This window comes from Ctenocephalides felis, unplaced genomic scaffold (genome assembly GCF_003426905.1).
Source record: "Ctenocephalides felis isolate EL2017-DRISC unplaced genomic scaffold, ASM342690v1 CF-g0.4_SCAFFOLD_01604, whole genome shotgun sequence".
Lineage (NCBI taxonomy): Eukaryota > Metazoa > Arthropoda > Insecta > Siphonaptera > Pulicidae > Ctenocephalides > Ctenocephalides felis.
This window is the reverse complement of record NW_020537758.1, coordinates 55227967-55250095: the sequence shown is the minus strand read 5'-3', so window position 1 is coordinate 55250095 and position 22129 is coordinate 55227967. Positions and strand designations below refer to the sequence as shown.

The window sequence follows — 22129 nt, the reverse complement described above, 5'->3', positions numbered from 1 at the left end:
TTTGTATTCTGAATTAATGCAGAATTATAATTTAGATTTCAATAAGGCGTAGGTGTAAGCTAGTACATTGCACCCAAGCATCCCCTACGAACGTGCTGGGTTGGCGTTGGTTTGATGCGATGCAAAGCTCGCCTCGAGCGATTCTTCGTCAGATGCTTTTCGCGACGGCAAATTACAACAAATTTGCTTAAAGCATTGAATAGAAGCAGGCTATGCACTGGTGATTCAATTGATTGCGATAAGTAGGTATTTATACATACCTTGAATGTAATTAATGAGAAATAGTGAGATTTATAGATAGGTTCTGGAGAAACATGATGTATTGAAATTACAGACGTCAGTTTGATAACGATCAATTAATTCATTCATAACTATAATGAAACGTGTCAAGCAAACTAATTTCATTGAACTTTTTAACTAATATTGGAACAAATTAAAATCAATAGTACCTACTATTTGTGGAAATAATATTAAATTTCAGTCTTTGAGTAATTAAATAAAATGTCTGGGAGTTATGAAGCAGTAAGAAAATTCAACATAATAAAATTCACTATCAACAGCTTGTGAAATAGCAAAATTTTATATTTTTTACCTAAATAAAGTAATATTGCCCAAGCCACACCACCTACGGCTTCATTAATAGTTGCCAGTTCTTAGCAAGCCGGGAATTAATATTTTTTTAGTATATTTGTTCATTTTTAAGATTATTTTCTCATTTAGAGTATTATGTTAATAAATATGCTCGACTTGGTAACTAATAACTATAGATAAATAAGTATAACGTCAATAACTAAAGAAAAGTTGAGACTTTTTAATTGTAACAAACGTGCATTTTCTCACGCCGATAATTTATTCTCACGCGCAATCAATTTTATAGTATTACTTTCTATAATATATAGTATACGACCATACCCAATATAGTATATAATTGCAATATCCTGAAAACAAGAGTTAAATATTATTGTAATTTTCTAAAAACATGGGATAATTAAATTTATTCGTTATAAAATTGTTTTTTTTTAACTAAACTTACATTTGTATTTAGTATTTTTTATTGTTTACGCGTTTGCCAGGTTAAAGGTTCAGTTGGCCCAATTTACCCTATTCACATGTGAGTTATTGTAGGAGTTATATAAAAACATTTATTGAATCGAACTTAAAATTAACCATACATCTTGTAAAACATTTAAATACTGCATACTAAAAATTATATTATTAAACTAAATAACAGTGCCAAGAAAACAGCAAAAAATATATTTTTGTTGTGAAGTTTCAAACATATCCGTTTTCCTCCTGATAGCGAATTGCTTGATTTAAGGCGATTGCTGATTATACATCATTTTTGTTCTAGTTTCATATATTATTGTTAAAAAATTCCTAATTTTAGTTATTTTTGAAATATTGGTTGCGGACTTTCAATCCACGCTCCAGCCTATACATAAGGAATAAATTTAAAAGAAAAGTTTGAAAGAAAATAGCAAAAATTATAGTTATTATGATGTCAGTAATGATAATTTTTTATTGTAATTCACTCCCGCAGTGTAAGTTATAGTTATAGCAGAAAATTCGAAAATGAAAATTTTTATATATCTTTACGTTTCAATGGTTTCTGAACATTTTGACATATCTTATAAAAAATAAATGTATGTTTGTGTGCGTGTGTATGTACGGATACAAATTTTCCTCGAAATGTTCAAAAGAGTTCGAAAATTCCAAAATATTTCAAAATAACAAAAATAATGTCAGTTTTTTTTTAAAAAAGTTTTTTTTTCAAAAAAAGGAAAATTTCTCAAAATTCTAATTTTTTCAAAGTTTAAAAATAAATGATCTCTTTCAAAAAAAAAAAAAAATTGGTACGGAAAGTTTCATCAATTTGCCTTATGGCAAATACGGCAAAATTATCATACACCACTAGTTTTTATTTATTTCACAATAATAATATGTACTCTAATCTAACGTTTAACGAAGCATTTTTATAAGAAAATTCATTTTAATAATTACTTCAAATGAATTTATATAACCACGGTTCAGACAAATATAATTAATAAATCTATACCTCAATTTGTTATCCTACCATCAACATAGACACCTTATTTTCATTCTTAGGTTTATATGAGTCTTATACATCTTGCAAAAAAGGTATACGTAGAACGAAAATCAATTTGTTCGGCGATTTGCAAAAGTCTCTGAGAATATAGTTTTAAATGTCCTTTGAAATCCTGTTCGATTGTTCGCTTATATATCAAATGGTTTATGCCTGTACGTGCTTCAGTCAGCTTTCTTGCTGAATTATTGAAAGGATATTATATGTAACATCAGAGTATTCAGAAGTACCATACCCACATTCTAAATCCGTACTTTTATCATTATTATACAGACAAAGCACAAAAGCATACATGCAGAGGAATATATGGTTTATTCATAAAAATAGAATTTGCTATTAATATTATATTGAAGATACAAATAAATTTGGTCATTATATTAAGCAATATAAGGGAATATTTCACACCAAACTTTAAAGGTAACATTAATTATATACTATATATTATATACTATCTTATGAGTTCGTAAGTTAATTATACTCTTAATAGTTCTGTAGTTAATTATATTAATTTATTTTTGTGTGTTTGGATTCGTGTGATACAAAATAGTTTACTTGAATCATTTCTTTCATGTTGTTCTACGACCTCTCAGATTTTCCTATTTATTTTCCAATTACTCCTTAGATCTGACGCTAAAGGCAATATAAAATATTCAGCATCAGATAGACTTGTAAATTAGTTTCTGTATCATTCGATAGTAATTGAAATTAACTATACAAGCTTATGTTCCGATTATATGAATATACGATAATAGAATTTGTATTTTATAATATAGCTTTGCATTTCATTTCAAAATATATTATAGGACTTTCACATTTTTTTATTTTATCAACTTCCTCAAGAACTAATATGTTTTCGGCAATCAGTGCGATTTGATAACTTTACGTTCTTATTGACGTTTATTGCCATTTTGAATCATTTGGTACTCAAATTGGGAGAAGTGTGTTTGTATGTGAGACAAATTTGATTATTGTGAACGATTTCTCAAAAACTGCTGCTCACAGAATTCAAAAATTTAAAAGTCATTTGATGGAACCTGATCGCGACGATAGGCCGAGCTATTTCTTTAGATTTAGAAATCAAAAAAATCCTGAAAAAAATACAAAACTTTGGAATTATTGTCCGCGACAAGAATTTATCGTAAAAGTTCAAAGGTTTCTAAGTTACAGTTCTCATTGACTGGTATCTCAAAAAGCTGAGTGAGTGACTATAAAATTCGTAAAATTCTCCAGTTTTAGAAAATGTTGAACGCTGGTTAGTTTTATTACTCCGTCCATAAGTTCTATGTTAAGATCGTCGTATAAAATCTTATTGAAAACGAACCAAGAAGAGATAATATTTCAAAATCACGTAGAAACTTTACATTTTTAATTTGAAAATTTTTGTAGAAGCGTAATTTAAATAAAACAATGGACGGTGGCTAATACGTGAAATGTCAAACGTTTTTTGACAGTTGATGCTCAATTACGTTTAGTAGGATGTTTTACATAAATATTATTTAATTATGATTAAATTGTAGTAAGTAGTTTTGTTTGTAGTTATGTTTATATACAAAAACGTTAGTAAACGGGCCGCAAGTGTTACTAAAGACTCAAAATATCAACTTTTTTGAAATGTTAATATAAAAATGCACTTTTTGGCATATTTTTCTCAAACACTGTGCTCTGAAAGATCTCATTTGTATAATTATATACTCATTGGTATTTATAAAACATTTTCTAGCTTATATTATTTTTTATTTATGTTACTTAAATTCGGAACATAAATTTGGTATCGATAAAAGAGAACATTTTGTCGAATAATATTTTCCCAGTTATAATTTCCCAGAATTTATCGAAAAATAGATAGTAATATATGAAAGTCGGGGGTTAAAAAAGTCCACCACCAATGTGTCAAAAACCAATAAAGTTAAGTATTGTTTATCAACAATATTTTAAAGTAGAGGGAAAAAGATGTAAAACCAGATATAACCTTGATTCTTACGACTTTGCTATCGGGAAATAAACGGTAATGTTTGAAAAGCCATAATAAAAGTATTTTCTTCCGTTGGTAGTTTTTTATCATTACTTAAAAGTGTAATTATTTCATAAAATATCTTTGAAATTAAAATAAGACAGTAAACCATTTTGCCACCTGGTTACCCTGTCTATGAGGTAAAAAGGTCTAGATAACAAATTTTTGAAAAACATCAAAAAAGCACATTTCTACAATGATGAAGTAGCTGGCAGTTTTACTGAACGAAGTCAGATAATTCTTCTTTGTAATATGTTATTTGTAGAGATATGATTGGTTTGATTTCCATAATATAGTTTAGAATTGCTCAAAGTCAAATTCGACTTTTATGCCTCGCCCTGCTCTACATATATACTTTTTATAAATTTACTTTGATTCATCGAATGTTACTTGAAACTTTTCAAAAAGCAGGTCAAAGAAGAAATACTTAATTCATTTTTTATCTCTCCTCGCAGAAATTTGAAAATTTTGTATAAATTCAGTAATATTATTTACAATTATAGACAAAATCCAGAATCCAAAAAGAATCTGAAAAACTTGAAACGTAATCAATAAGTCGAAAGGCCAAAAAGGACTCGGACTGGATTATATCATGTTTTCTATAGAAAGTGTATAAAACTATTAAAAAAATAGACAAACTAATGGGATATATAGCATTCAAACAACACATCTTTATACACTTGAAGTATTAATATTTTTGATTCTCTAGAAATTATTTAGAATATACCTTACTTAGCAAAACAACGTTTGCCGGGTCAGCTAGTAGTAATCAATAAACTCTTAGAAACTGCAGTGTTTGTATTATTTGTTTTATATCTCCGAAGCTGCTGGACGTGTCTTTACCAAATACTAATCAGTACGTCTCCTTATCAATAGAAATAGATTGCATTTTGAACCTTCAAATTGATAGATGCGTACGACCAAAATCGTCGACTAAAAATTGAATCTTCATATACACACGTATCTATTTTTTCAAGGTATGCCAAGATGTTCAGAAACCGCTGAAATGTAAAGATATGCCAACAATTTCATTTTCGATTTTTGGACGATTACAATAACTAACCATACGAAATGATAATAAACAATAGTGTAATGTAAAATTATACGATAGTAATTGATGTCAAAAAAGAATATACTATAGTGTATAAATAACATGATATAATACTACATATCAAGTGCAAGTACTTTAAACCACACTTCCCTTCTTTGTAAAGACTGCAGCATTTATCTACAAAATATGAATGATAGAAATAATTCGCATTTCATCGAACATGGAAAATCTTTTGAGCGATGCGTTACATTTAAATGAGACCATTTAACCAATCCCAGCGAACGGAAACGTGTTACATCAAAGCTATGTATTGCGATCCAGCTGACTGACCGTCTATGGAAATGCTCTATGCAATGCGAAAGCGCCGCTGACTGCAAAATAATAGTGCGCAATATGAAATATGAAATGTATCGCAGAGCTGTAAACCGCATAAGGGCTGACAAAACTTGCACAAATGCATCGATTTTAATTGAATAAATTAGAGACAGTAAGACATAATTCAGTGTGCTGGAATGAACCCGGACATTGAGGCTGATCTAAAACGCTGGTGTCTAAAAAATAAAATCAAACATATAGACCTTGAAAACAACATTAATAGTGAATAAATTGTTTTTTTTTATATTCTGTATTACGTTCAGCAATGAGTGACTGCTAACCCAATCTAATTAAACAGGTCTAATGCCTTATTTTTAATTCTGAACAGATTTTACGAAATAATATCTATATTATTCAACCAATGCAAAATATTTTTACAGATATAACACTGAATTTAACCTTGTTATGGTGTTTTGCCAAAAGCATCAACAGAGTTCAAAAAACTAATTATTTAATTAACTTTCCGTAGGGTAAGTTATTATTATAATCGTCCAAAAATAGAAATTGAAAATTTTAAAAATTGAAAAAGACAGGTCTAGCCGTTTTTGAGAGAACCGTGCATCCGATTTGAATAATCTAATAAACATTCAGTTCGTAATGTTGGGGATATCATTAGTTTTCGGCAAGGCAAATATGCAAAAATATCAGTTTTTAAGAGATCTAAGCTTCAGATTTGAATGATTCAAAACACTTTCTGCTTGTCTTAACAGAATAATTGCTTTTAGAAAAAAATTGTTTCAATTTTTTTTATTTTCAAAAATTTTTTTGAAATTAAAAATGAATTTTTTTTCAATTTTTTTTTGTATATCGAAAATAATTCAGATTTTATTTTTAATTCTGACTAAAGTTATAATATACTTTGAACAAATAATTTCAACTTTGCAATTCAGTTTATATAATTCTTATAAATATTAGACAATAATATTTATAAAAATCTATTTGAAAACAATCAATATTCCACGAACATTTCGATACGGTACGGTAAGTTTCAGCAATTTGCCTTAAGACAGGATGCCATACACCACTAGTTTATTTTTTAAAATAGCCATTTTAATTCAATTTACGTTTTTATTCACTATTTTTTATTGTTCACACCTCTGTTAGGGTGAATGTTTAGTTGATCCTTTTTACCCCACACACATCTTATAAAACAAGTAAATAACACTAAATAACAGTGCTCATAACCATAACAAACTAACAAAGAAAGAAAATAGTTTCGTCATGGATTTTCAAACATTGCCATTCTTCTTTTGATAGCAACGTCGTAAGAATCAAGGTAATGACTGGTTATAAATCTTTTTCGATGTACTTTGTTAAAAAAATTCTTAACTTTTCTTGTCTTTAGGATGTCGGTGATAGGCTTTTTTACCCGATGACCTTTCGAGCCCGCTCAACTCTAATACAAATTTGGAATACTTAGTCTGCAATAAGTTATTTGTAAAATTGGTAATTTTAATTTGAAGATCAATTAGAATTATTTGTTCTAATGTGGGTCTTAAAAATAATGCTCAATTATATAGATCGCATTTATCATTAGATGTGACATAGCTACGCTATGTCATATGCAGCGCAATGCGATGATTCAATTCAGAAATATTTTAGTTTTCTACTAAAATTTCTCATCACATTTGATTTTTTATATATCTTTTATTTACAACTGTCCAGTAAAGGACATTCAATAAATTTGATAAATTTACAATAGTCGGCCGAAAAGGGACATTGTAGTATACAAGGGCATGTGCTGTTTTTGTTATTACTTCATATATGGTAGGTGTATTCGTGTCGACATGAATCAACCAGTTAGGAATATATTTTGGAGCTCCTAAGGCAATTTTCAAAAATTTGTTTTGAAATTTCTGTATTACTTCTATATTAGTCTTATGAGCACTGCCCCACAATTGTATACCATAGCACCAAATAGGTTTGAATAAAGATTTATAAAATAGTAGCTTATTGTATGAGCTTAGTTTGGATTTAGTCCCTAGTAATCAGTAAAGCTCTTTGATTTTTATCTCAAGCTGTTGTCTCTTTTATATGAGTTCGCCAATTAAGTTTTCTATCGAGGTATATGCCGAGATATTTCACATGGTCTTCTTGAGATACTTGAGTGTTTTTTATTCTCACTGGTGGACAGGTCTCTTTTCTAAGCGTAAATGTGACATGTACTGACTTTAAGCCATTCATTTCAAATCTCCAGGTTTTGTTCCATTTTTCTAATAGATTTAAATGATTTTGAAGTAACTCAGATGCAGAACTGGAATCTATGTGGCTGGCTATAACACTCGGTTTAATTCGAAAAAATGTCAAACTATAATTCTGAATTGCATGCTTTATTAACTAGATATAAGTGGCATATCGTCTTTGCATAGCAAGTTGCGTGAACTTCCCGATATGTGTAAGTAATTAGTCTTTTATTTTGAAAATAAACTTTTTGCTTCTGCTAGAAAATAATCGAAGCGATTTTCATTTGATATTTTTCAACATTTTTCAATATACTATATATAGGAAAGAACGGCCCAGCAAATATTTACCAAAAACTTAACCACGATCTCCAAGCTATATTTTGCAAACGGTTTTTCAATTTTCAAAATCGGTTCAGATTATTTTTCGTAAACCTAATCAAGCCTCCTCCTATCGAGTTTCATCGAATGGCTTTTGACTTTCTGAAATCGGTCTAGCCGGTTTTGAGAAAACAAAAATTGAACAACATCTATTGCATTTACAGTTAAAAATTATAAAAAAGTGCTGAAAATTAAAAACAAATCAGCACAATTCTCTTTCGTGCAATTTTATATGTTTCAAACAGTTTTTGAAGTTACAAAACCGATTCGGGATTTTTGCTAAAACGTGTACATAAACTTTTGCTCTTTCTTGCTAATTATAACATTGGCATTTGGCAAAGAGTGGTAAATGCGAGTCCTCATCGAACAGCATTCGTCTCTAAGGAAATGTCGACGAAAGAATGAAAAATCGGTTCATATATACTTACACATACTTTCATTAGGTTATATTTTCTGGCGAAAACATAAACTTCTCCTTCGGAGAGTGCTAATAATCTGTTCTAAATAATCCATATTATATTTAAATAAAATATAACGACGTATTAGCAAGACAAGCAATATAAATATCGATATCGATATAAATAGTAATACTCACTCCTCTAAAGTGCATTAGTTTAATTCAAATACATAAGTATGCTCATATAGATATATAAATATATAATTGTATAAAGGTGTGTGTAGTTTGAAGTATTTCGTTGCAGTGTACGAGTCTCCTCGGAAACCGGCGTTATCTTCCTGCTGGCGTAAAACTTTCCGCTGCAACTGCACTGTGTGCAGGAAGCGCCTTCGCTTCAGATCTTACTGGTTCTCTTTCGCCATCCCTATTAGCCGCTATCGCATTTTCCCATAGTTCTCGTTCACTAGACTTCTCGTACTTTATATCAGCTACTATTGCGTACTTTGCCAGATTTATATCTCTGTGTATCCTCACAGGAGTAATATATTCAAAGAGACATTCCTTATCTGAATATTGCGTGTATTGAAGAAGTAAATCGGAAATGGGATTTGGTTAGGGTATGGGGTTATATTTGTTAATAATAGTGCTGTTGGTTAAACTTTCGTGAATGGAATATGAAGAATAAGAATTGAAGAAAATTTCATTTATATTCATATGTATTTCTATGATCTTTCTAATATATTCTGTATCAGAGAGAACAATATATATATATATATTTTTAACTCGTTTTATTTAGCAATCAGAAATACAAAAAGATTCCTATGAGCTATAATGACAATATTTAAGAGCGATGCCTAAGAAGAGCTCCAAAGAGATCTTCTCAGTTTAACAATAAATATGATAATACTATATTAGACCTAAACTAAGACTAAGTCTAAAGGCCATTGTCGTTTCAATCTCCTTATGCCACAAGGTTTAGTAATGTCAACTATTGATGGGTTCGAATGTGAGTCCAGTTTGCGTTTGTACTTTTCCTTGAATTATTTGAACGTTAAATACACCGTTTTCATGTTGAGGTCGCTGTGAATAGTTTCATTTGTTACGTACCACGGAGAATTAAGAATTGTACGTAGAATTTTTGACTGAGTTCTCTGTATTATAGCTATATTTGATTTGTAAGCACATCCCCAAAGCTCAATTCCGTAGGTCCAATTTGGTTTAATGATTGATTTATATAGCAGAAACTTATTTTCAACAAAGAGCTTAGAATTTTACGCTGTAGCCAATCAAAAATCAGTTTCATAAATTAACTAGAAAAATCTAATCTACCATCAAATTCAAATCACCCAAAGCTAATGAGTTGAAGTCGTTTCATTTCATAATTTGCCCCCCTGAGTTGAAGAGCCTTTTTCATACTGAACCGTTTTCTTGTAATTAACTGTTGAAAAAAAAATTAGGACAATTTTTATGAAACTTTTTTACCGATATATGTCATGGTCTTATAGAACTTATTGAAATATTATGGCCGTACGATAAGTAGTTTAATTTTAAAAATTCATCGAAGTTTGAGAAAATTAGTAGTTTTTTTGACGTTTGCGAAACTTGAAACTAGACGAGTTACTTGGTACAACGATAAAGTACTTGGTCTTGATGAACATACTAAATCATTAAAGTCCTACGGAAACTGGTTCATTTATAAAAATTATTGATTTTTGAAAATTTGCTTTTAGAAAATACTCCGAGTTAACGTGTTCGTTCGTTTTCAATCATATATAATAAATCCACTCGGAATACTTTTAATCACTCATAAATTTAATTAGTTTTTATTGATTAAGTCGATTATTTACACATATCGGGAAGTTCGTGTAACTTGCCTCAAGTAAAATACCAATACCAACTAGTTATTTATTGGTTTAGCACAGTTTTTCTTTTACAGCATCAATAAACTAAAAATAAATCTTTTAAAAAGTACTATGCATAATAACTATATGTAAATTGAAAAATGTGCTGTTGTAGAAAGCAATTAAATTTCCTATTTACGATACAATAAAAACCCGTCATATTGGTTATATATTCAATACACGTAGCGCCTGAAAAAAAATGTAATTAGCACTTAATTCTTATGGCAGATTTTCAATAAAGTCCTTCTCAAGATTTCTGTATCAATATTTATGTCTGATGGAATATTGAATCGACAGACCGTGATATCAATTAGATTAGTGTGAACTTCTCCGGGGCAGGAGATGATGAAAAGAAAACTCTTCTATTTCTTCGCGGCTATATTCCTGTGCATTATCGTCATTGAATCGCACGAAACAGACAGAGCGCTTTAACGACGCGGTTCGAGAGTTTAATCAATGGGCGGCGTTTGCGGGTTGGAAGCCACTTAGGCATAGGGTCGGTAAATAAATTTTTATTTATTTATTTTTTATTTATTGCGAAAATTGAAATCAATTTATCAAAGTTAAGAAGCAACCATCTAAATGTAATGCAATCAAGAGTGTTTTGAAACAATTTCTTTCTGTTTGATTCTTTAATAAATTTACTACATTGGTGACCCCGACTTCAATTGAACCCATATATAAAATATATCAAAATATTTGACCGGTTACAAATTTTGGGATGTCATGCCTTCATTAATTTATGTTTCATCTAAAATCAATGCTGACTCAGATCGGTGCAAATTTATATTGAGAGTGGTTTCCAATTATTTTGTTCAAGTTGTGTAGGAATGGTACGGTAATTGGGATCAGAAAATTTGATGAACGTAACATTTAGAATTCTATAACGGGAAATAAATTATTTTGTGCATTATTTAATATTTCATCAATTGTGTTAAGCACTAAGTTATATAAACTTATTTAATTGTTTATTTATTCATAAGCAAGCCGTAATCAATAATAATAAATCTAGTCAAGTTATTCCTTCTTCGTATTTTTTAATTTTAAAATCACTAAGTAATATGAACAAAGCTTAAAAAAATTGCCGGCTTTCATTGATATATTATCAATATCATTCCTTAGCTTTATACTTTTCTTACAAAATGAAACTAGCCGCGGAGTAGAGTTAATGGTCTAACCATTTCTAGTATCGGATTCGATCTGAAACTCGACTAGCTCGGTATCAAGCATTAAGATATCAGGTTTTCACTTAAGATATCAACTAAACAACAGTGCTCACAGCCAAAAAAAAAAACAACAATGAAAGAAGATATCTTGTTATGAATTTTCAAACATTGCCGTTTATCTTCTGATACCGACGTCGTAAAAATCATGGTAATGGCTGGTCATGCATCTCTAGTTCCAAATATTGTTATTAAAACAATCATATCATAAGTAAATTTTTTCTTAGATATTAGTGGTGGACTTTTTTGCTGGATGACCTACACCAAAGCCCCGCACCACTTATACCATCATTGATTATGTAAATTATTTTGATTACAAATTATAAATACTTATAGATTTACCATATAAAAATGTCATTGCAACTATTTGATTGTTAATAAATAGTTATAATATTTGACTTTTATTCATAAAAACTAGATCTTATGAATTTCTTTAAACGTTTCTTTGTGAAACATATTTTACAGCTACATATCACATTTACTAAAACATTTTAGCTTTTACCATTTCAATCACTAGATAGATAGAAAAATTTAATAAATTAAGTTAATAATATTATTTATATTTTTTATACTTCATTACATAAATAATAAGATATTAAAACTACTAAAATATTAAAAGAATTCTTATTCCCTAAGTTGTGTACAATTACTTTATAAGATAATTATAACATTTGCCCTTTTATATCTTTATTCTAACATTTCTCTTCTCTCTTTAATTCTAACATTTGCCCTTTTATATCTCAGAACTCTTAATAAGGTTTTTTAAATTTTGTTTTTTATGATGATTATGATTTACTGTAATGATGAATCTGAGATTGCAAGCAGTTTATAAATGAATCTAATTTTAAATATATAAACATTTATATAACGTAAGTATATTTGAAAATGATAGTTTATTAATGTAGAAGAAAAACTGCTCTAGAGTCTTAGAATACTGATAATGGTCAATTTAAACTACTTTTCAACATTTTGCTATATTCGAATTTGAATAGATACTGGTTGAGCATTACTCATTGAATTATTGAACTAAAATATTAGTTATGTAAATATATCTATCTATATAATCTCCTTCTATTCTTTTATTTGAAATAGGTTCGGGAATTATTCTATGATATAAATTCCTTATGAAAATATTTACTAGCTCGTTGTTTATCTGCGGTTGCTTCACTAGAGGCGACCGCAAACGTATCTCAGCCGCGTGTCGTCTCTTTAATCTTTTGCAACTCATCAGAAAGTTACCGAGCGAATTCGCTTCTCTGTATTATACGTACATCTGTATATTCGTGGGTATATGAAAGGAAGAAGAAAATTCGCAATTTATCGCATTTAATTAAATTGCTGCTAAAGTCTCTCTCAGACGCCACGACCCGTTCAAATGGTAATTAAAAATATTATGTATTCAATTAGTTGCGCATCGCATATACAAAAACTGTTCGGATGCAAGGCGGCTACGTGCACTATGGATGCACCTCGCGTCAAAGGAACGTTAAGTTGAGGTTGTAAATTAATATAATTACACTACCGCTAGCTTTTAATTTTAAGCATTTTTTCTATGTTTTTCTATTTTTCATAAAAATAAAAATGGAATCAAATTACGCTCGTTGCTTTTGAGATATTTCGTTCAATTCGACAGACAACGTAATATATAAAAGTAATTGCAATGCCTTATAGTGGTAATATTAATAATAAAATATATTTTGTTAATACACTCTGTAACTGCAAGTTATCGTAATGTGTATTGGCATACTTTTTATGTTTTATGTGCATATACTACTAATTAGTAGTACTTTTAAAACATATATTAATATATGCTTTAAGTAAGTAAGTCAATACCATATATCTGCCCGTTTAATTTGCATCTTTTTATGTTGCTTATGTGGTTTCAGACATAGAAATAGGTCAGAAATTTGGCCAAATGGAAACGCTTATATGCACTTTAAGCAATTGTATTAAATAATTGCATTATTTAGTCATTATTTAGTGTTCTTTTTTGCAAAAAGTTAAATCTATTTGTAGGGAAGCTAGAGGATTGTTGTAACAATTTTTATTATTTTATTATATCTTGAGATCAATTGATTATTTTTCTTTGAAATAAAGATGGATGATTGTTGATATTAATCCTCTACCAAATTAAGTAAAAATAATTCCACAACCGTTATTCACTATCTTACAGGAAAAAATTCTAGAAAAAGTGCGGTGTTACAACTTACCCCGTGTTTTGGGCTAATAGTAACATCTGACAAAGCAAGTAGAATCGTTAAAAACGGCAATAATACTCTGATAATTTAGTTTTTACTCATATTTTTATGAAAATATACTTGTTTCTAAGTATTTCTTTTCATACATCAACACAAATGTCTCCTGTAATATACATTTTCATTATAAATCAACGAAAACTACAATTACTATTATAATACAAAGATGTAATGTCAATTCACATATGCTCACATTTTATAAACTATATATTTTATTCAATTTTCTTCACTTGAAAAGAGGTTTTGTTTCAACTAACCCCAAGCGTGATTTTTTTACATCAATCAAGTTTATTATTTATACTTTTAGCAATCAAAAAATGGTTACACATTAATAAATAAAATATATTGAATTTAAAGTTAGTCGATAATAATAATGCAATCCGAAGTTTTGTGATAGGATAATTATATGTTACCTGTGAAAAAATGACGGACCTTTATAGTTCTGATTTTTGCGTCAGTCTGCGGAAAAGTACTTATGGCAATATTAAGGATCATTTATATGTTCTATCAAGACATTTATTGAAAAACGCCTGTTAATTAATAATTTTAATTTCTACAGAAAATCAAGGAGATGAATTGATTATTAAGCAGACAATCCAAATTATCCGTGGAAAATAAACTACTATTATATAAAGACATCATCAAACCAATATGGGCCTACGGGCTAGAGGTACGAGGATGCGCCTCTAAATGGATAGATTGCAAACTAAAATATTGAGAACAATTTTCAACTCTTCCTGGTATGTCACTAACCAAACTGTAAACGGCGATCTAAAAATGTTGACTGTGTGCGAAACCTTCAAAGAATTGACATCAAAATACTGCAACAGATTAAAAATGATATTGACTAAAACAAGATTACAGAGAAAATGGCCTCCAGATAATATGTAGCGACAACCATTAAAGATATACATTTTAAGCAATATAGTGTAAGATAGATCCGTGGATCCTATTTTATTTCAACATTCACTTAATCCTCACTTTAGCTTATATAAGTATTGTAATTTTTCCGATATTTTTGATAATAAAATTCTGAATGCAATTTGAATATTTATATAGACAGTGAAAACTATATTGAAAAATATTTTTAGAATAGTTTAAGATTTCTATATCGAAAATATTGATAGTATTACGGTTAAATGAATAGCTAAATTTATAATAAATATAGCATATTCGTAAGAAGTCGGAGGTTGTGAAATTATCTATTTCATCTCACTTAAACCCATATTACCTACAATGTTATAAGAACAGTGTGTATGTAAAATAATTTTTGTGTCATTGCAATTTCGACAAATATACAATATAAATTATAGTAATTGCATATCAACTAAAACATTTCATATAAACTACTAAGTTATTTAGTTATATCTAATAATAGTGCATAACCAAACAATTCCAGAAATAACGTAAAATATGAACAATGATGACAAATATTCTGATTATTAACTTGCTTCAGAATTACTACATAGAAAACATTTTATAAATTCCAATCTAATTTTGGGCTGTTCAAACAGTTTCAGTTACCTGGATATGATTAATGGATGTTTATTCTTCATTTCACAGTTGACATTTGACACGTTTACCGTTGGCCGTTTCGCCGGTCTGGGAGCAGACGGCTGCCCAGACGGCCACATGTCAGTCGCCGAAGAGGGACGGCCCGAATCCGGGGGCCGATGGTGCGGCGCTGCTTGGGGGTACACGGTGTACTATAGTGAGACGCCGTCAGTCAACGTGACATTGCGCCTGGACAGACTAGCCCAACAGGTAGATTTATGTTTTTCATTTATTACTTTTATTCTTAATAGGTTCAAAATATTTTATATTTATCTCCAATCCAGTTATTTAATAATATAGTAACATTGGATTGGTAGCGGATGACTGGGTACGCCATTAGAGCTAAATTATACAGATTATAAGATAGGGTCCAAAGCGAGAAAGATGAAGTATGATTGTTCCAACAACTTCCCATTATTGCTTTCAGTCAATGTCTTACATTAACATGATCTGTAGACCTTACATTAACATGATCCGCAGACCATTGCTTTTAAAGAAACTTCAATATATGAAAAAAAAAAGATTTTACAAAAAATTCTTGTTAACTTTGTTTGAAAAAATAAGTTGTGTTATATATTGTTATATTTTATTCATAAGCGTTATTTAAATGTTTATGTTGTATTATGCCCGTCACTACTGACACCAATCCTGTCACAACCATCCCTCGGATATGGACCGCTGCCAATGGCTCATCTTTTTTGTATGATTTGATTTTATGAGTAATCCATCATATTCATGGGCACTATTTTAGTATTTCCATGGTAACAAATTTTCAAATTACAATTTAATTTACTTTTTTCCCAGGAAACTGGTAAGTTAACAAAATTATGGCCGATCAAAAAAAAAGTGGCGCAACCGTTCCCAATCTTCTCTACCTATTTATGCCTCAACAATATAACTCCGCAATAGAATATTATTGTAACTTTTAAAATGGCACATATTTATGAGCCATGGATAATAGTCAGTTATCACCGGTCTCTCATGTTATGTAACCGAATAATTTGGTAGTCCCAAAACTGTCACAAAGCTAGCACCTTTGGTGTTAATTTGAGCGTTTTTTGAATTGTTGCTGAAAACTAACCTCCAAATATTATGCATGTTAACACGTGAAGGAAGTACAGACAAAATGACATACATGAACGAAATGACACAGCATTTTATCTAGTGATGTACCAACTTGAATGAAGTGATTCGAATCATTAGAATCAACCCATTAAAAACCTAATTCTAATCACATATTTATAAACCGGATACGAATCAACACGTATCATGCCGAGAAGCATATACTGTGATACAATATGTATAAACATATCTTATGAAATATAAATATAAAATAAAAAAAAATAAGTAAATTGTGCGATTCATTTAAGTTACTCGCATAATTTAAATTGAATTGAATCATTCTATTTACTTGCTTGCTTGCGAGCTATTCAACTTCTGCACAGATTATTGTTTTCTTTGCATTTGTTTATTACACAGAACCTCGAAAACGAATTTGTTTATGAAATAAAATAAAAAAATAACAATAGGCTTAAGATTCCAAATATTGTCTTAACATGCTTTAGTAATATAAAAGTTTTTAGTTATATAATATTGTAAATTAATTTGAAAATATATTTTTATTTTTACCATCTTTAGAATTAAATCATTTTTAATAATTTTTATAATATATTTTTTGATAGCAAATTATATTTTTAACAAAGATTTTGATCACATTAATTTACTAAATAAATACATCGATGATATTATATCTTAGCTTTTTTTTTGTTGCTTGATTCAAGTTGATTCGAATTATAACTCGTTTCAGTCGGAGCATTACTAATTTTATCCGAGATTTAGCCCCCTTATCTAATTATAAGCAGAATATTTAATACAATTATTAATCATTTCGAAATGTTGTAATTTTGTTTTCAAATTTAAAAATGATATACATCTCAATATTATATTACTAATTGAAAAAAATGATAGTTATTAGACTAGTGTTATTTGTATTAATATGGTATGGCCGTATATATAAATATGCATATCTTTTAACATTTGTTTGATTTATTTTTTCTGCGTAAAAAAAGTAATAAAAATGAATTTTATATCATTATTGTTTGAATCATGATAGCGTTCATAGCTACTAATACTTCCTAAATTTAAATTGGATTTTCGGCAGTACATGTTGTAATAGATAAATCTTCAAACAGCTATGAATTTCATTAATTAATTTGTTTTATTTTTTTACTGTATTTACAATAAATAACTGTAGTGTGATTAACTTACACTGTATTTATTGGTTGGTCATTCAACAAACATCCATGTTTTGTTTCCATTAATATAATTTGAATTTATTTTAAAATTAAATTTAAAAGTCAAATAACAATATATGAAGAATATTTAAGAATATAGCAATTTTATTTATGGTCAGTATAGAACTTTTGTTAATTAAAATTTTAAGTCGAATTGAGATTACCGTGAACTACTAAATGTAATTACAATTCACCGTAGATATATTTTAAACAAATAAAGGAAATTTTAATTGCTTCAAGGACTTGATTTTTATTTAATTAAATCCAGCTAACCAATGGCGTTAATTTAAAACCAGCATAAATAATATTCATATATGAACTTTTAATTTAAAATTTTCAAAGCATTAATTTTGTCACTTTTTTGTCCTAATATATTAACATTGGCAAAGTACAATTTTAAGGTCAGCACAGTAATTGAATTACCTAACAGAAATATCAGTTACGAAGCAATATTTCATGACAGTTTCAAATTTACATATTTTCCGTACTACATACAAATAATTTTCATGTACATTTAATTTATGATCCCAATGCGTAATTATATCATTTAAGCTCGGGAAATCGTTGAACATACATAGCAAATGTGGTGAATTTTGTTGGATATCAAATTCCATGATACATAAATATAAATATAATTGATGTTAAGCGAGACAAATTCAATTTGTATGTAACTGAGATTTTGTTAGATTTGAAACCAATAATTAAGTTTATTTCTCTGGAAATAATTAGTTGGCCGTGGAATGGGTTAGTAGTTTTAAATAGCTTATGCATAAATAGAATGTTAATATATTTTTTAATGCCTTATGAATATAATAACGTTTATTTTTGAAAATTGTATATATATATATATATATATATATATATATGTGTGTGTGTGTGTGTGTGTGTGTGTGTGTATATAACTGTATGTGTGTGCTTTTATTTCTATGGAAAAAACTATTGATTCCGATAGACAGAAAATGTTAACATAAATAAATTCAACATTCAATCAGGGCTCGCCCGTAGGTAAGAGGTTAAGAGCGACGGGACTTGTCTCAGAGGTCCCGGGTTCGATACCCACTTCGGGCAGCCTGTTATCAGGCAACATTGACAACGATTTTCACTTGGAAATATAGATAGCAATATGTTTCCAAGTGAAAATAGCCCTTACCCGGCATTGTTGCACCATACTTGCCCTATTACAAAGATTGTAATAAAAATTTATCATACAGAGATGTGACAACTGTTTGGGTTACCATCTGTAATAAAACAAACGTAGTTTGTAAGATCTTACTCACAACAGCTCATAGAACCTATAAGTTCTGATTGCTGTTCAAATAAAATTATAAAAAAAAAAAAAAACATTCAATCAAACAAATCATCACAACTGATTTTATATTGGAATATTTAACAGAAAATGAAATATTTTGAATTATTTATTTTATTTTAGAATACTTCTTTTATATACCATAATGAATACTAAATTTTATTTGATTATGGTTATGAATTATGTCATTATTTATCTATATAAGATATTTGAATAGGTAGTGGCATTTTTTTTGGATCAGGAATAATTTTGTTAATTAACTTGTTTACTGTGAGAAAAGTAAATTAAATGGTGATTTGAACATTTGCCTACAAGGAAATACTGTAATGCTGTACTTAAATTAGATAGATTAGTCAATTCATATAAAAAAAAGAGAGTTATTCAACCGTTCACATCCGCAGAAAGGTTGTGACAGGCGTAATATTACGTTAAGGGGTTTGTTCGTTTTTTTTCTACAAATGCAAGGTATTCGTTTTTGTTTTTCTAGAAGTGTATTTATCATAGAGACATGCGATTTTTCTAAACAAAAATTACAAAATCATAGAATATTACGATTTTTTTTCGCCGCATTTTTTAACCAGGGGGCGCCAAAGTCGGCCTTGCAAAATCGATCCCTTTTGCGGTGCCACAGATAAATCCGTATAGAGACTAGGTATTGCAGTGGTGAACAAATTAAAAAAAAATGCAAGTCGATCCGACATGTAGTTTTTTTTTTAATTTGTGGCACTGCATTGAAAAAAGTCTATTTGAGAAAAACGTATTTAAAATTTTTAATATAATGTACTAAATACAACCATTTAATTTAACCATGGTGTTCAAAGAATGCTGACACATTAAAAAGGTCACGTGCATGAGGTATTATAATGAAAAAGAGAGCAGCTGGCATACAATAGCTCGCGGAGGGATGAAAAAGCTGGTTTCAGAGGATCATACATATAGAGATTTATATACCTATAACTTTGTCAAATAGATATTGAGATGATTTTTTTTTAAATAATTCTAAGGTTTTTAGCTTTCATAATATCAAAAAATCTCAAAATCAAAAAAAATAAATAAAAACCAAACAACCCCCTAAACAACTATAGCTACATACACCAAATTACTTTATAACAAATTTTATTGTCAAAAATATGTAACACTTCACAATATAATCATTTGAACATAGCTTATGAATATAATATAACTACTATAATTTTTAAAAAATGTGAAATCTTTTGTTTTCTTGTATTGAATTTTCCTTTTCCTTTTTCTTTCGTATTTTGTCCTAGTCAAGTTTGACTTTTTTCACTTTAAATTTCACTCAAAAAGGACAAGAAATCACGTCACAACATATACATTTATGTAACATATAATTGTCACATTAAACAAAACTAATTGGTTGTTATTAAGTACTACTGCTAACTTACTATAATAATCTATCCCGTATACAAGTATCAGGTAATATTAACAGAAATCGAACAAAACACTTAATTTTAATGCAGGGCGCTGTCTCAATGCGATCATGGAAAGTTTTCCGAACAAAAACATATTTCATATTTATCCCTTTGGACCCTATCTCAAAATTAGTATTGTTCAGCTGTTATGACTGTGCTTTATAGTACCCTGGTACAACCGTACCCAGTCTTCGCTATATATAATTAAAAAAAATACACAAATAAATCTTAATTAGAAATAAAAAGCAATACTATAATAAATAAAATATGCAATGCGTATTAATATACATTTAATATAGTATTCCTAAAGTCAACAATTGCTTTTTAGTTAAAAGTAGTATGGTCTCAATTATCAAAAGCTGTGTATGCCACAGCAATATTTTATATCAGTAACATTATTTTATCTGTGGCTTTCGCTCATGCAATATTTCAAATTCAGGGCGTCGGATATAACTTTGATCTAAAGTTATCTTACAAGTTGTTGCGTAAGGATGACATACGACTTCGCAACGAAGGTGGAGCTTGGACCGGCGAATTGGTTCCGGGCACTTACTGTTCGAGAGAACTGCACGATTGCGACATAAGGTGAATATAAACTTTCATTTAAAATTGAATCATTTTATTTCGAATAACTATAGAAAAGTTTTAGTATAGAAGGCGCAGTGATTGCATATATTAACTGGAAAACTGTTGTGCTTGATAATAAACAATAAGTGTCTAGTATCTATACGTATATACAATTTATTATTAATATTTTTATTATTTTTCGATGAAATTTCTTACATATTATTTATTTAGTTCCAATTTTTATAGTTAACTTGATTGCCACTGAATGAAGGCTAAGATGCTAGCCGAAACGTATGAATTTTAAATAAATAAATTTCTAAAAACTCTCATACTATTTTTATTGATATGACACCCGACTTTTTAACTCAAATTAAATATATTATATGAACATCAAATTCAAGACTATTCAAATATATATATATATATATATATATATATATATATATAAATCTTCTGTACGTGTGTTGTCACTCAATTGCTTCTAAATTCCAAAATTTTGATAAACTATTTTAATATTTATGAACGAAAGTAAAATAGTGATAATGAACTAAAATAAATTATATTAATGAGATGAGATACATCAAAATATGAATTCACATAAATTTTGAACTTAAATGATGCTGTATGTTAAATTATGAGCAAGATAAATGTAATTTAAAAATTATTATTACTAAAATGCAACATAATATGACAGAAATGAAAAAACTAAATTTAACTAAGAAAACTCATTTACTTCGACAGTTGACAGTTCCAGAAATTTAAATTTACTTAAAATCAAATTAATAATTCTTAATTTTATTTACTTAAAATCAAATTAATAATTCTTAAAATTTAAATTTACTTAAAATCAAATTAATAATTCTTAATTTTATTTATATTGACACTCTTGAAAATTTAGACTTTGATCCATAAAAAAGTGTTGATTATTATATTTATTTTATATTTGCATGATATATAAAAATATGAATATATTGATCATTCTACACATAATAGTATAATGTAATGTCTTATATTCGTAATTATCTAATAATAATTAATTAATCATAACTTAAAATGATAATAATATAATTAATTATTATATTATTATATTTATTTTA

At 28.6% G+C, this 22129-nt stretch overlaps 1 protein-coding gene across 1 annotated transcript in view; it reads left to right on the top strand.

Annotated features, from left to right (window-relative positions):
• The window catches only part of LOC113373955, a 199406-nt gene that overhangs the window by 127509 nt on the left and 49768 nt on the right, over positions 1–22129 (top strand). The window contains exon 4 of the mRNA XM_026614219.1: positions 20905–21050. Coding sequence (XP_026470004.1) covers positions 20905–21050 — 146 coding nt within the window. The remainder of the gene's footprint in view (positions 1–20904; positions 21051–22129) is intronic.